A 16,395-nucleotide genomic window follows, 5' to 3' on the forward strand; every position below is an offset into this window, starting at 1 on the left:
TACAACTTTGTAGTCTACCACTTTCCGTAATTCTTCTATTTAGAAGCTCAAAAATCAGGTTCAAAACGGGCCAGCAACATTAATGAGGGACTGCACCTTGGAACTCCACCAAAACCACCTAGGCATGACATGGCTGCCATGTTGGCACTGCATCAGTTACCCATCCTAATTGTAAGTTTATTAAATGGAGATAAAACATTATATCTACTTAGCCTATTAAAAAATTTAAAATATTACTTGTTATAACTATTTTATTATGTTAAAAAAAATTTGAGAATTTATTAAGGGCCCGTTTGGATACCTCATATTTTGTATTTGGATTTGGAATTGAGATTTGAATACACAATGAATAGATCCGGCAGCTCATGTTGAGGGAGACAGAGAGGGAAAGGGGTACTTCCTGCTGGAGGGGAGAGGTTGAGGAGCAAAGAGGGTGAAGGAAACTGCCAGATCTGTGGATTTCCAATTACTTATTTCCACAACATATTTGGAAATCTGATTTTTTGCACTGTCAGTCTCTAATTTGGAAATCAAAGGATTTGATCCGGATCCAAATTACAACACAAAAAGGGCTGCAAATGTGGGAAATGCAAATCAGAATCTTCTCGGCATCCAAATGGGCCCTAAATATTTTGGTGAATCCACGAATCGTTTTTTTTTTTTTTAGGTTTTCCGAATCTGACACTCCGTGTCAGATTCCAACATGTACCCATACTGATGCAACATAGATGTACATTGAGGCTACTTGTAAGTATTCTGAACCAACTTCCTATTTCTTCATGCATTATTCCATAAATACTTTATGATGGATATAAGTCAAAGGTTAACATATATATTTTGTGATTGCATGTGTCTTTTATTTAAGTATCTGCACCTGGTGATAATGAATTTGGATATTGTCTCGCTTGTACAAAGAAGGGGATGGTGTGGCACTTGCGGGAAAAGAAAACCTTATTCTTGAGACCATGGAAGCAAAAATTTCCATTTATCATTAAAAGCTTAAAGCACCATATGAAGCTTTTAATGATAATGATAAAGAAGCGCAATTTCTTGTGCTCTTATGTACATGGCCGTGTTATTGGATCTAGTTTTCCTGCACCATGTGAGGACCTGAACCGTTTTGACAAGAAATTAAAATTTAAACTTCGTCCTAACATAACCAAATCAAAACCCAAGTATGAAATATGACCTAAAATACATACACTTGGGAATCTGAATAGTGCAATCTTTCAACAAGAAATTAAAAATATAAAGAATAATTAGGCCTTTTAACTCCATCATGCCATCCTCTCAGTTATTCAGCATTGATGCTAATATCCTCAACATAAACGAAAATTTTCTTAAAATCCATATCTTCAACTTTTACAAAATCATAGTCGATAGTTATTTGATTCTCCCATAGTTGAAGAAACATTTCACATTTTCTACACTCTCAAATAATTATTGGAGACTCTTTGCACTATCTTTTCCAACGATATATGTATGTGTGAGGTTATCAACAAGGCCTCAAAGGGCGACCCCTTGTAGTTTTCATGGGAGGTCTCTAGTTGTTATCTTTTTTGAATAGCCATACATGGGAGAATCTTCGTAGTTATAACTGTATATTCTATCCCAACCATCGTTATGGCCCAAATAAATCTATCTTTCCATATGAAGATAGACTTGTCCTGACCATCCTGGTCCCCTTGGAGCACCTGCCCTGAGCAAACAACCAAAGTCTCCCTGAGAGCACCTACCCTGAGCAAACAACGGTAAGTCAAAAGTACCGCCATTAATATTTGATCCAACAACGGCCTCTTAAAAAATGAGTTGCCGTTGGATCAAATATCAAGGGGGTACCGCCTACATGGGACCTAACGGTCGGCCACCATATAAAAACTCCTAATATTAGTTAAGGCAAAATAAAGTTAAGCAGTCAGTAATAAGCATGTTACTCAAAAGTGTATATGTCCTTTATACCACATCTCACTGCTTGTGTTCATCAACTTGATCTAGTTGATCGTTTCCATATGATTGGAAAGCATTGCTTAACCTTGTATGTATGATGTAATTGATTATTATATTTATTAAGGGAAATATTATCAGCTCAACCTTATTTTGATATTTGCGCAAACCCAGCTGTCTTTTCTTCTTTAATTGGCTCTTGAGAGCTTTTTGGGAAATGTAATAACCTTTTGAGAGCTCTTTAAACACTAAAAGATAAAATATCAAAACATGTTTGTGTTGATGTCTTTTCCCTTTATTAAATGCCTGAATATCTGTTCTACACTGCAGTTGCATTCTCTCATTATTTCTCCACTTGGCAGGGCTGGGGATGTGCTTATCGCTCTCTACAAACCATCATTTCATGGTTTAGACTCCAACATTATACATCAATTGAAGTCCCGTCACACCGGTAATGCAATTTTTTTCATTAAATTACCTTGGATAGAATATAAAATTTTATTGTATAACCTGAGTAAATCTCTTGTTAGTCAGCTTCTTGAAATTTAGACAATTAGAACTCAAATTGAACTTTTCTTTTGATAAGCTCTGCATTATCCAATTGGTTCTATTGTTTTTACTAGGATGTGTCATCGATAAGGTCATATAGATAAAAACCATGTTATTTTATGGACTGTTCTAATCTGCATGCCTAGGGTCATAATTTGTGTTTTTGGCTGATAGGTAAATTGCGTCCATATTCTCAGGGAAATTCAGCAAGCACTTGTAGAGATCGGTGATAAGGAGCCATATTTCGTGGGATCACGCGAATGGATAGGAGCCATTGAATTAAGCTTTGTTTTGGATAAACTTCTTGGTGTAAGTATCTTGTGTACCAAGCTTATGGTATGCTCGAGTGCCCAATCACATGTGGGCTCACTTTGTTAGGATGATCTAGAGCATTCATTTGAAAGGCCCTTACATAGATGGGGTGTGTACCAAAAATCAGCTCCATAGGATCATCCTAACCCATCCATTTGTGGAGGTCAAAATGGACAGACACTGTTTGTCCACAAATCTGCCCATTTTTTCCCTCCACTTTTGAAGGGGTTAGGATGATTCAATGGACCTGATTTTTGGTACACAACCTATCTATGATAAGGCCTTACAAATGAATGCTTTGGATCACCACAAAAAATGTGGGACCCATGTGATTGGGCACTCGAGCGTACCATAAGCTTGGTACGCTTGAGCGTACAATCCTTTTCCTCTCTCTCTCTCTCTCTCTCTCTCTCTCTCTCTCTCTCTCTCTCTCTCTCTCTGTATATATATATATATATAAGATTGTGCGCTTGATCGCACCAAGCTTAGGTGCGGTCGAGGGCCCAAAACTCATGTGGGCCCACATTGTTAGGATGATCCAAAGCATTTATTTGCAAGGCCCTTACATAGATAGGGTGTGTACAAAAAATCAGCTCCATAGGATCATCCTAACCCATCCAAAAGTGGAGGGCAAAATGGACAGACATCGTTTGCCACAAATCTGCCCATTTTTGCCCTCCACTTTTGGAGGGGTTAGGATGATCCAATGGAGCTGATTTTTTGTACACACCCTATCTATGATGGGGCCTTACAAATGAATGGTTTTGATCACCACAAAAAACGTGGGACCCATGTGTTTGCGCCCTCGACCGCATATAACCTTATATGCGGTCGACCGCACACTCATTTTCCTCATATATATATATATATATATATAAGGAAAGTGTTGGTGCGCTCGAGCGCCCAAAACTCATGTGGGCCCACTTTGTTAGGATGATCCAAAGCATTCATTTGAAAGGCCCTTACATAGATGAGGTGTGTACCAAAAATCAGCTCCATAGGATCATCCTAACCCATCCGTTTGTGGAGGTCAAAATGGACAGACACTGTTTGTCCACAAATTTGCCCATTTTTGCCCTCCACTTTTGGAGGGGTTAGGATGATTCAATGGACCTGATTTTTGGTACACACCCTATCTATGATAGGGCCTTGCAAATGAATGGTTTGGATCACCACAAAAAATGTGGGACCCATGTGATTGGGCGCTCGAGCGCACCAACTCTCTCTCTCTCTCTCTCTCTCTCTCTCTCTCTCTCTCTCTCTCTCTCTATATATATATATATATATATATATATATATATATATATATATATATATATATATGGCTAGGCTAGTTATCAAAGCAAATGTTCTATAAAGACAATACCCGATTGTGTATTATTCAAAGAGGTTGTATGGAACTTTGCAATAACTATTATAAAACAATTGTGGTGCATTAAAATTGCTATGGGATCCCCAATTTTCTGTTAGCCTGTGAAGAAATCATAGAAAACAAGCAAATGTAGGGACATAGATTCCAAAATCAAGCAGAGAAATCATAGAAAACAGAAAAACTGTTTCTCATAGATCATAAAAAAAGTGCATGAGGTCTTCTTCAACTTTGAAAACATAATGACGTAATAGCTAAAAATACCCCTTTAACATTTCTCCTTTGATGTTGCATTTTGTTGCCTGTTCGGTGCATTACTTTAGTGTTGCAAATCTATTTGGTCGGTTCTGACCAGGTCTATCAATTGATTGGTTGTTGATTTTACTACCAACATTCGAAGCCATTTTCACCCTATACTGGGATCTGAAAGCAAAATTTGAAAAGATATAAATGAAGTCAGTTAGATTCCATACATTTCTGAGATGCAAGGCAAGTGTGAATATTTAGGCTTCTTGTCCATGTCGCCATCAATTTGTATCTTGGATGCTCATAATTCTGTTCATATATATCTGGATTATTTATCAGCAAAGTTTTAGTATCTTGAAAGGGCTCAAAAGACATTCTTAACATTTTTCCTGAGCTATTATTGGCATCAATAGTCTTACACAATCCTTCCATACAATAAGATTTAGTCCATAAAAATATGACTGCTCACTTGATAAGTTTTCTGTTCATTGAGTGAAATTGATCCTTGAACAGGTTAGCTGCAAGATTATAAATGTAAGATCTGGAGCTGAGCTTCCTGAGAAATGCCGAGAGCTGGCATTGCATTTCGAGACGCAAGGAACCCCTGTTATGATTGGTCAGTATAGCTACTATGTCTGTGTCTGCCCATCTTTTAGATATTGTGAGAGGAATCATGAATAAATCCAGAATGACTATATTATCATTTGAAATCTATGGAAGGGAAATGATAGTTCCAAACACCAGGGCGAAAGTTCACTCGGGGTGACACATTTCACCATCTGTCCAAGATCAGACGGTGATGGGAAGTGACTCCTACTTGCTTTGCCATTTAGGAGGTAGCATGATCAAAGTCCCTCTTCCCATCTCCATTCGATCTTTGATGATGATTAGATTTGTCCATGATTTACTTTCCCTCTGGGTCCGTTTGGATTCCCATTTCTTTACTTTCCTTTTTCTCCTGATTTGAGAGGAAAGTGAAACAGGACAAACCGGCTTGCATTTGGAAAATTTACAGGCGCCAAGGACAGCCTTGTTAATAGTAAATTGAAACCAAATAATGCTAGGAAATGTAGTCCCCTTACTTTGATTTTCCCACTTTTTGGTGCATCCAAATCGACCTATGGGTTTTGCATACTAGATCACTCTCCCTTCAAGTAAATGCCCTTAAATTTTCAATTTCCTGGTTGGCTTAAACTATGTTACCAGAAATTTGATCCTGGTTAAGCATTGACAGAATCTTATTTGTTTTTCTTTTTTTTTCATATTTTTTCTGAAATTATATTAGAACTTTATATTTATTTTACTCCATGGTTGCATCTTAGGACGTCGGTTCTCTAATTGAGGACTTCATGTTGAACCTTTCATCTGCTAAGCTTCAAAACTAGATGAGTCTTCTGTTCCCATTGACACAATGCAACTTCAAAGCTAAACCAGATAGAAGGAAACTTAGTTGGTTTTTGCCCCGACATGGTCCGTCACTTTAGCATTATCCACTGCCATCTAAACCCTGTCTATTTTGGTACGTAACAGGTGGTGGTGTTCTCGCATATACCCTCTTGGGAGTGGACTACAGTGAGGCAAGCGGGGATTGCGCCTTTCTCATCTTGGATCCTCATTACACAGGTAATGATGATCTTAAGAAGATTGTGAATGGTGGGTGGTGTGGGTGGAAGAAAGCTGTTGATAGCAAAGGTAAGAATTTCTTCTTGCATAATAAGTTCTATAATCTTCTGCTACCCCAGAGGCCAAACATGGTCTGAAAGTCTTGTTAGAAGAATAAATTATCTATGAAAATTATAGAGGTGGTCGAAGAGGTGATGGAAAAAAAAAATATATTTATATTGTATGCAAACAGATAGTCATTTGACAAGATCATGCCTTTTCTGCCCAAATTCAAAACATCATTTGTTAAAAGCTACAGCAACCTTGTTAATATGTTATAAGGAAATTTTGAATTTATTCTCATTGCATGTGGCCTGGTTTTAAATTTCCAACGAAACCGACATGAAACGACTGAAATGTTTCTATTTTCACCCCCACTGAAACCATACGAAAAAACGAACCCCATACTGAAACCAAAATTGAAAGTGCCTTAGTGGAATGCTATATTACAACTGATATTTTGTTTCGATTAATTTTCCGATGAGCGGCGAACCTTCTTTTGCCGGCAAGGTTCTCCTCTTACTCTACTGGTCTGGGTCAGCCATTGGAGATGCTTTGTTTTGAAAAATAACCCTTGAGATAAGGATACATTTGCATTTTTTTTTCTATGGTCGTCTTTTTGAGGGTTTTATTATCATTTTCCAACATTCAAAGTTACCAGAAGAGGTAAGATCTAAAGAAACCTAAAACTTTGACGAAGCACAACATAATGGTAAATCGGTTCATCATATTTTAATGAAAATTGAAGTCCAACTTGTATGCAGAAGATTTGGGACGTTTTTGGCAACTATGGAAAAAAATTTCCATGGAATCTTCATCTATCTAGCCATGAGATAGGAATAGAACGTGCGAAGGGGCTGTTTGGATACGCAGATTTTAGAATCCAGGTTTTTAGTTTGAAAACAGTGTTAAAAGAGAGTATGAATCAAGCTGTTGGATGCTGTCCTGGCAGCGTTTCTTGGATTTTAAGCAAGAAAATCAGGTTTTAAAAATCTCTCATACATCCTATGATTTCTAAAACCTGGAAATATGAGAGGATTTGCTACTCTCTTGCTGATGGAAAGAAGGGCAAGAAGTAAAAAATGACGGCTGGTCCTCTTCTTCTCTTGTCTCTAACCCTCTTATACACTGTTTTCAAACTAAAAATTTGAATTCTAAAACCCAGAGTGGGCTGAAATTTTGGAAAAATTACAGAAAGTACCGACCTCTCACAATTGGTCCCACAAATAATATTGCTAAAATCTCCTACTTCTTTACACCTGAAGTCAAATTTTCAGCCCAGGTTTCAACTGTTCTTAATGTCTATTTGTTTTTTCAGTTACACAAGTAAATATTGCTAAAATTTCCTACTTCTACTTGAACAGTCCCTATTCAATTTGAATTTAGGGGCACCTTCAATTTATTATGATATAGCTTTAAATTAATCCTAATCATATTGTTTTTTCTCTAAATTGAAGATGGAAAGAAATTTTCCCAACAACAATTTTCTGTTTGAAAGTTTTTTCTTGCAATCCAAACATGGCCAAGAGAATGCAAGCCCCCTATACCTTGAAAGAAGGTTGACAGGCACTTGTAAACAAGGAAAATTATTTCAGGATTCGCTTGTGGTTTTAGTTGCAAAGTTGCAAGGCTTTCTCTCTTTCTTTTTTAATCTCTTTAGGTTTTATAGACAGTAATATCATATCTGGTTGTGGGTTTCAAGGCAAGACGGATTTTGTTTTTCTAATAAATGTTGGGTCTGGCTTAGGGGCCTATTCGTTCAGGGTCTTAAAAGAAAGTTCACAGCATGTTTCAAGAGAATTTTTTGTTTTTTTTTGGAATGGAATATTTCAAGAGAAATTCTAAAAGGAAAAATCAGAAAAGGAAGAAAGTATGTAATTTTAGGTGTGTGTAACAGTGAGGTGAATAATCAAATACAATCTGTAAATTAATAGAATTAGCTTTTATTTCAACTGTATTACAATCACTTGATACACAAAAATATAAAAATACTCAAATTAGGAGAACTCTCGCACTTAACAGAGACTGCTTTTAAAACCCAACATTTTTCCAGGGAGAGAATTTACCAAATTCCAGTTCCAAAAATGGTTCTTCCCTTTCTTTGGCCATCCAAACCCATACATCTTCTACCCAATTTCTGTCAAAGATGTTTGCCATCAAATCTTGTTCCTCCTACCTGAATGAATTCTCTTCGGAAGCTCTGCAAATTCTTCCAAGGGCTAGCCAGCAAGATATTTGCAAAGCTAATTTTTAAGTTTTGATAGCAAGCTTCGCTTAATCCTGCCACAGAGAAAAGGATGTGCATTGACCAACAAAAAGATATGCGAAAAATATAAACCAAGAGCCAAAAATGTAGAAAATGAGCTATTTTATGACCCAATTAAATTTACAAGGCCCCAAAGCATGATCACCCTGCATAGAAGAAGCATGTAACTATGGTTTAACGGACCAATTTCCACAAAGACAGAGCTAAAATAGAAAAGGATGGTACTGATTTCAGAAACTATGTATTATATTGATCTTCCTCGCAAAACTTTTTACAAGACGCATTCCAATCTATAGAAGGTTGTGTTATTTCATGAAAAGAACATCCAAATCTAATCACACCCAACATCAACTATAGGAAATTACCATTAAAAAAAAAATCAACTATAGGAAATCATGAGGTTCTTATGAGGGATGTGTAGCAATTTATATTATTGTTACCCACGCTTCAAATGCATTGGGTTAATATATAAAATCTATTTTTAATTTTTTAAAGCTTGCAAGAGTATAAAAAGGAGGGGATCCAGCAGACAGATCTAGCACTGATCGTCGCCGCCGTCTCTGTGAAAAAAGCTTCAATTTAACTTCTTAATGTTTTTCTCCCTTCGCCTATGATGACAGTGAGTCTGAGATGGGATCAGTCTACAATTTAGGATGAAAGATGGTCGAGGGGGACGCCCAAGAAGGGGTATCTGTCTATGAGATTAATTGCCAAGAAGAGTGTCTCATACACATCCCCCTTCACTTCTTCGACCACATTTCTTGTTGGCTGACCATATAACTGTTTTCATGCGACTTCATTCTCAAATTTCTGTTGAAGAGGTTGTTGTTGTTGGGTTTGTGTGTCTAAGCATGTGGTGTATATGCCAACGAGGTTGCCAATGTCTGAGAGAACCCTCCAGTAAAGATTTAAAAAAGAATATACCATTGAATCCTTAATCCAAAGCCTTGGATGCATATGTAGCAATCATACAAATTGCTACATGCATCCCTCATATAAAACCATAGGAAATCATTACCTGGTGACTCTTGTCAGGTGCTGTAGACAGATTCAATCTGAAGAGAATCATATAGACTTTGGTAATACATTGCACACTGCAGTAGGATTCTCCATTTTCTTTTTTGTTGCTCTGAAATGCTTCGTCACTTGAAATGAAAAACCCCATCACCTGAAATGCCGATAAACTTAGATGTGACAGAGCTTAGATAGACATTCAAAATGGATCGTTCTCCCCAAGGTAGAAACATATGGAACTTATATACATCAATTCAACACACTCATATTGCTAACCCCTCTCACCATCCAAACATAACGGCGTCATCAAAGAAACAACATCCATTTCATGCACTGGCTAAGGTGTTTCTCCTAGATCGCTTTGTCTTGTTCTTCCAAAACTCATCTTTCTTACCCTTTCTGGGCTTTAAAAAGCCCTTAGTACTGTTTATTATACCCAATATAGCACTCTTGTCCCTCCGGTTGTTCGCTGCAGCTTTCACATCAAGAATTCCCCGTAGCTTTTGGTAAGATTTGGGATCGGGCAATTGCCCACTTTTTACCATCTCTTTGTGATAATAAAATGCCCTCTTAAAATCACGGACACGGACATAAGCATAGATCATGGTGGAGAAAGTAATCGAATCAGGCTTCAGATTGAGAGCTGCCATCTCTTTCAATAGCTGAGGCAACTTACAGTGTTGCCCTCCCCGTGCATATGCATTCATCAACATATTATATGTCATCACTGTTGGTTGTAGACCAATCCTCCCAAATTCATAGACCACATCCCTAGCTTCAACATAGTGACCTTGTTTTGCTAACCCATCAAGTAGAATATTGAACGTCACTCGGGTACCTTCAATTTTGTCATTGATCATTGATTTCCAAATTTCCATCAACGTTTGGGTGTCACCAGCTCGTCTAAATCCATCTAGCAGAGCGGTATAAGTTTCTATGGAGGGTTTTATTCCTTCCCTTTTCATATTATCAAATGCAACATAGGCTTTTTCATGCCAGCCACCTACGGAATATGCATGGATAAGAGCGGTATACGAATGAGACGTCGGCTTTATCCCAGCCTTCTTCATCCTCAAGAATGCATCCGCGGCCTTGTCACTCATCTTCCTCTGTCTCCCATATCCACTTATCAGACAGGTATATGATTTAACATTAGGTTCTAAGCCCAAACTCTGCATCTCCAATATCAGATCCTCAATTATATTAGGCTCCATTCTTTTACTGTAAGCATCCATTAGAATGTTATAGGTGGCGGCAGTTGGGTTCAGCCCTTTCTCCTTCATCTCATTGAAGAGGCCTTCGGCTTCCTCAACTTGGTTTGATTTACTATAAGCATCCATCAAGGTGTTATATATGATGGTATTTGATAAGACCCCTTTCTTTTCCATTTCCGATTGAATGATGAGTGCTTCATTTTTCAGTTCTTCATGGCATAAACACTTTATAAGAGCACCCAAGACTTCAACACTCCATTTCACCCCTTTCCTATTCATTCTCTCAAAGAACTCCCATGCTTCTTTTGCACTGCGACCAATTTTCCTCATGACAGTTATCAAAATAGAACATGTCACATGATCTGGCAGGATGTTATTTATTTCCATTGCCTCGTACACTCTCCAAGCATCATTATATCTGAAAAGAGAAGCGTATGGTCAAGAAAGAAATATATTGAACTTCTAAAAATGAATGTTGTCTAATTTAGGGACCTTGAGAAAAATTTCGGGTCAGTTTGGGTTTTTGAAATAAATGGAAATAACATTAAGTGTACACTTTTTTATTCACTTCAGATCTGAGCTGAAATGAAGCAAAGTAAAACAGGGAAAGGTCTTTGATGTGAAAGCAGGATTTTGAATGACAGAGCATCTTCTGCCCATTTCATTTGTGGGCAGCCAAACACTTTGAGTAGTCTAAAGAGAACATGGCTTAATATGCATGCAGGCTCAACTTACATCATCCAAACAAGCCCTTAAGCTAATTACTTGTGGTTAATGGTATCATAAGCGGTTAAGTATCCAAATTTATTACAACTGGATGCACTATTAAACTCCAAAATACGTAGAATTGTGTAATTCGAAGAACCAAATTTTCAGATGAGAATATTAGAAAAGAAAAAATCAAAATCTGTTAAGACACCCAAGTAAATGCAAAATCTGTTAATTTTAGAAGTTGATGGAAAATCATAAAAGGGAACCGAAAGGGAAAAAAAGAACACAACAAATCTATAATTAAAATAAAAATATCGGAAGATGATTTAAATGTGGCAATAAATTTTGAATGGGGGCTCCTTAAATGTCATTCGATGGCTAAAAGGCTCGCAGAGGCATCCTTGGAGACAATAAATTTTTCGATGAGATCTTTGACCGGATTGGAACGTCTCATATAATTTTCCAGCATGTTCACCGTTCCACTAGTTCAGTGACCGACAAATTAGCGAGGAATGGAGTCTCTAAAGAAGCTCTAGCATTATTTGATACGCTTCTTCCTTGGTCTTTGATGTTTGTCTTTAGGAGCACATAGTGTCTCCTTAATTTTATTGTGATCCTTTGTACTTTGACCATTTCAGTCCTCTTTTCATTGCAATAAAATTCCCGGTTATCAGTCAAAAAAATAGTTTGAAAGGGGATCATATCAAGGGAATGAATAAATCTATGATTTTATGAGATATTAAGAGACGATAACTTGATAAACTGAAGTTGGAGTTTGACTTCTATAGTAGTATGACATGTTTTGTTAACTGGGAAGAACAGATTATTTTAAATAATAGAGGTCCAACAACTAAAATAAGTTTCTCACGGGGCGATTCTGGTAAGCATTAGGTTCAAGGATTGCGCTGGTAAGTGTGGTTGATTTTGGCATAACCTTCAGTGTGGTGCCCGCCCTTTGAACACCAATTTCACTGGTCTGTTTAGAGTCGCTTTGGATCAGGGCGAACGTCGATGAGTCCTTCCTTTGCTGAAAGGGCAAAGTGGGTTGGAAGGTTTTCTTCCGTCGCCATTTCTTTGATAGGGAGCTTGAATTCCGGTTGAGTCTTTAATGGTGGCACTAGACTCCATGTTCATTAGAAGGCGGGGAAAAGGATAAGTGTGGTTGATTTTGGCATGACCTTAGTGTGGTGCCCACCCTTTAAAGGCCAATTTTCCTGTTCTGTTTAGAGTCGCTTTGGATCAAGGTGAGCATTGAGGTGGTTTGGAAGGTTCTCTTCCGCCGCCATTTATTTGATAGGGAGCTTGAATTCGGTTGTCTCTATAATTGTGGCACTAGACTCAATGCTCATTAGAAGGCGGGGAAAGGATAAGTGTGGTTGATTTTGGCATGAGCTTTAGTGTGGTGCCCACCAGTTGCTTTGGATCGAGGCGAACGTTGATGAGTCTTTTCTTTGCCAAGAGGGCAAGGTGGTTGGGAAGGTTCTCTTCCGTCGCCATTTCTTTGATAGGGAGCTTGAATTCAGTTAGCTCTTTAATGGTGGTATTAGATTCCATGTTCATTAGAAGGCGGGGAAAGGATAAGTGTGTGTGGATGTTGAGTGCGGGATTGTGTTTTCTGTCAGATCCGTTTTTACCTGTTCCTCGGGCTGCATCATCACCCGTGGGGAGAGTGTGGAAGTGCCCAGCTCCCCTCAAAGTTTGCACATTTTGCTGAACTGCTTGCCTAGATAAGATCATCATATCAATCATCTGCACAATAAGAATCATGTCATCCTCAACAGATGAGTGTGGGGAGCAACGGAGATTGTCGGTCATCTCTTTATTCATTTCCACTTTTCCAAGAAGATTTGTGCCTTCATCTTTGATCTTTTTGGTGTGGTTTGGGTGTTTCCAAATCACATTGCTGGCCATGTGGAGACACAGGCCTTTGCTCCTTGTACTATAAGAGGGAGGATTCTTTGGAAACCCTCTTAGTCCACAGTCTTGTGTTCGGTTTGGAAGGAGAGGAACCATATGATCTTCAAAGGGTTGGCTAAGGGATCCCATGGTACTCAGCATATGGTCTTCTCTTTGGTGGTTCGTTGGGTGGCAGTGCTTTCCAACTCAAGTAGCATTTTCAAGCCATCCATTAATCTATTGGGATGTGATCAAGTTGAGTGTGGTTCCTACGGAGCGTCATTCCCATAGTCTTTTCCCTAACCTGATCCCCTCCTGAGTTTTTTAAGATTGATTTCGACGGCTCTAGCTTACAGAACCTAGGGCTCATCAGCATCTGAGGGCTTCTTCGCAACTCAAATAGTCAGGTGATTTGGGCCTTCTTCGAGCCTATTGGTGTCTTCAACTCCCATGAGGCCGGGGTGCTTTCGAGCAGGATTCACCTTGTGGATCCTTCCCTCCTTGATTTCTTGATTGTTGAAGAAGATTTCTTTAATAGTATTCATTGAGTTGTGTGAAAGAAAGGCAAAGGATTTTTGTGGTAGTTTGTAGAAGCTTTTGAGCAGTTATTGGAAATGGCGGAAGAGCATGAGATGTTTGCACAACATGCTTTTCATTCTTCTAACAATGAGATGGATTCATTGGCTTGGAGTGGCGGTTTAAGAAAATTCACGAAGGCCTTGTTTGGATTGCAAGAATTTTTTGGAAGAGTTTGGAAAGGAAAATTATTTCTAAAATTTTATAATTTTTTCAAACACCAAGGAAGATAATTTGAACCAATCCTCTCCAATTTTTACTTGGAGAAGGACCTTCAATTTATGATAATATCTCTCTAAATTAATCATAGTCTTATCATTTTCGTGTAAATCAAGGAAAGAGAAGAAAAAAACCCAATAAAACACTTTCCATCAAAAATGCTTTTCTTCCAATCCAAACAGAGCCTAAATTTAATAAACAAAAGAACTAAAGAGTGCTAAGATAAATGCCCAAAATTCTCACCTCCCACAGCAAGACAAGCCAGAAATCGCAGCATTATACACATGAACATCCCTGAATCGCTTCGTGGTTGGTAAATTCCCAAACAAAATCATCACCTTATCCCCCAATCCCGCTCGACCCAGAACAGGAAACATAACAGAATAAGCCCTAGGCGTCAAAAGCGAAGGTTCTTGCAATCCCATCCATTCTAACAAATACAAACAACAAAAAACCAAACCCTCCTCACTCATCACCTCCAACACCTTTACACACTCTCTCTCCCCAATTTTCCCAACAAAAGGATCCAAAAATTCCCCCAAAGTTGAATTCTCTGGTAAATTTCTCGCAATTCGTAGAATCTCAAACAAAATCCCTTCTTTTCCTTCTTCAGTACTCAAATCTGAAACCCTAGTTGAAGAAAAAAAACCTAGATTTTCTCCTTCATCATCTTCTTCTTCTTCTTCTTCTTTGATTTCTTCTGAATCAATGTCTGCTAAATGCCAAGAAGAGCGGCGATTTTTTTGAAGGTGGATTCGACCTTCGAGTTTGGGATCTAGGGTTAGGGTTTTAGTGCGAGATTTGAAGAATTTGTGAATAGGGTCTACAATTTCAATTTCTTCTTGTTCTTGTTCTTGTTCTTGTTCTTGTTCTTGCTCGAGAAGAGGGAGAAAGATAGGGTTTGGACAGTCAGAGGAGGGGGTGGGATTTGAAGGAAGAGAGGATGAGATTAGGGTTTTGGAAGGTCGAAAGAGAATAGGGGGCGGAAAATAAGAAAAGGGGGTAGGGTTTTGGGAAGTGAGGGAAAGAGAAGAGAAAGGAGATGGGAAGAAGAGGAATTTCAGAGACATTGTGATTCAGAGATAAATGAAAGTGTGCAAGAGCTTCAGTCTAGTAGAGTGAGGTAGGGCTTTGGTGGGGCCCACGTGGTGGGACCCACTTTATGATCTCCATTGGATTTGAGGATATTCTGATCTGATGATCTAAATTGTTCGATCGAATGGTCTATTTTCAAGATTTAGGATTGATGGATTATGGTATAAGGATCATCAGATCAGATCAATGGACCTGATCCATCCAGGTGGCACGTGTGAGGCCTAGAAAGTAGATGTTATTCGAAAGATTTTTCAAATATAGATGGGATGATCCAGATCAACCAAAGAAGGGCCCATACAACATATTTAATTTTGGCTACTGAAGAGAAACTCTCCATCACATTTCCTTTCCTCTCCCAGGATCAGGTTTCTATCTCAGGGCTTTTAGGGACTGTTCACTTGCGTTCGTGCCCCATTGAAAAGAAAAGAAAAGAAACTGCCTTTTTTTTTTCCCCGAGAAACCTGCTTTGTCGCTATTCGGAAATTTTCTCGAGAAACAATAAATACCCACGTGGAAATTGTAAAGAATGATGTGGAAATATTCTTTTCTTGCCAAAACGAGAATTGGTTTCCCACCAAAAACTAAGGATTTAATTTCTTTTCTATCGCGAAGGAAAAAAACTCGGGCTCTCTTTTTCACAACTTCACGCGACGGAGAAAAACCCTAGCCTCGTAACTTCGTCTTCTCCGGTGAGAAGCTCCCTACGGCGTCCTCATAACTTTGTCTACGACAGGGTAGGTCTCTCTCCCTCACCTCGCTCTCATTTCATATTACATTTTTTTTTGTCTCCAGCAAGCTATATCTCTCGCTCTTTTCTCTTCGTAAATGAATGAACGAATGATGATTTGCCATGTAGCTATATTTTACTTGGCCTATTGTTTCATTGGAGGTTGTGGGTGTTTTGGCGGTTGCGTGCTTCTCACATAATGGGGGTGTTGACGATATGGTGGTTGGTATTGTAGATTTTGTGAGTATTTATGATATGTTTTTGGTTCGTATGGTGGTTGGTTCTACTTCTCACTTTGTTGTTGGTGGTTTTGGTGTTTTTAGTGGTTGAGTGCTTATTTCTGATTATGTGGGGTTGTTTGATGATGTGGTAGGGCTACCATCATGCCTCGAGAACCAGCAAATAGGAGAATGCTGATTATTCGAGCTGCAGCTTTACTAGTGGCTATGGCAGCTGCATTGACAGTTAGAGTTATACTTTACCTTTAAGTAGTTTGATTGTTATCAACAACCTTATGATTTTAATTAATATCGAAGGGCCACATGATCTCAACTGTCGATCTATGCACTGGTCACCTCAAGGTTAGGATCATGGT

General features: G+C 38.5%; 2 protein-coding genes across 4 annotated transcripts in view; one reads left to right on the forward strand and one right to left on the reverse strand.

Annotated features, from left to right (window-relative positions):
• LOC143860001 (Peptidase C78, ubiquitin fold modifier-specific peptidase 1/ 2) overlaps window positions 1-6,379 on the forward strand; it is a 47,277-nt gene extending 40,898 nt beyond the window's left edge. For both annotated transcript variants that reach the window (XM_077370506.1, XM_077370505.1), the window contains exons 10-13: window positions 2,307-2,395; window positions 2,691-2,802; window positions 4,934-5,036; window positions 5,951-6,379. In XM_077370506.1, the coding sequence (XP_077226621.1) occupies window positions 2,307-2,395; window positions 2,691-2,802; window positions 4,934-5,036; window positions 5,951-6,180 (534 nt within the window). In that variant the 3' untranslated portion in view covers window positions 6,181-6,379. The remainder of the gene's footprint in view (window positions 1-2,306; window positions 2,396-2,690; window positions 2,803-4,933; window positions 5,037-5,950) is intronic.
• Window positions 6,380-8,003: 1,624 nt separating this feature from the next.
• EMB1006 (Pentatricopeptide repeat (PPR) superfamily protein) lies at window positions 8,004-15,072 on the reverse strand. Of its 2 annotated transcripts, XM_077371433.1 has the most exons (4): window positions 14,222-15,072; window positions 9,648-10,994; window positions 9,367-9,516; window positions 8,004-8,362 (listed from the first exon to the last, which is right to left on the reverse strand). In XM_077371433.1, exons 1-2 carry the CDS (start codon window positions 15,046-15,048, stop codon window positions 9,689-9,691), a joined length of 2,133 nt encoding a protein of 710 aa, XP_077227548.1. In that variant the 5' UTR covers window positions 15,049-15,072; the 3' UTR covers window positions 8,004-8,362; window positions 9,367-9,516; window positions 9,648-9,688. The 2 variants fall into 2 exon arrangements, with proteins under 2 accessions (XP_077227548.1, XP_077227547.1); XM_077371432.1 differs by having other exon boundaries at window positions 9,367-10,994.
• Between the last annotated feature and the right edge of the window lie 1,323 nt (window positions 15,073-16,395).

This window comes from Tasmannia lanceolata, unplaced genomic scaffold (assembly GCF_043159265.1).
Source record: "Tasmannia lanceolata isolate RefF3 unplaced genomic scaffold, GAP_Taslan_0.1 ptg000037l, whole genome shotgun sequence".
Classification (NCBI taxonomy): Eukaryota; Viridiplantae; Streptophyta; class Magnoliopsida; order Canellales; family Winteraceae; genus Tasmannia; species Tasmannia lanceolata.

Excerpts from the sequence above, each read along its gene's own strand:
- EMB1006 (XM_077371433.1), bottom strand. The coding sequence starts at position 15,048 with ATGTCTCTGAAATTCCTCTTCTTCCCATCTCCTTTCTCTTCTCTTTCC. Across the intron at positions 10,995-14,221 it reads GGCTTGTCTTGCTGTGGGAG|ATATAATGATGCTTGGAGAG; the intron begins GTGAGAATTTTG and ends TTCTCTTTTCAG.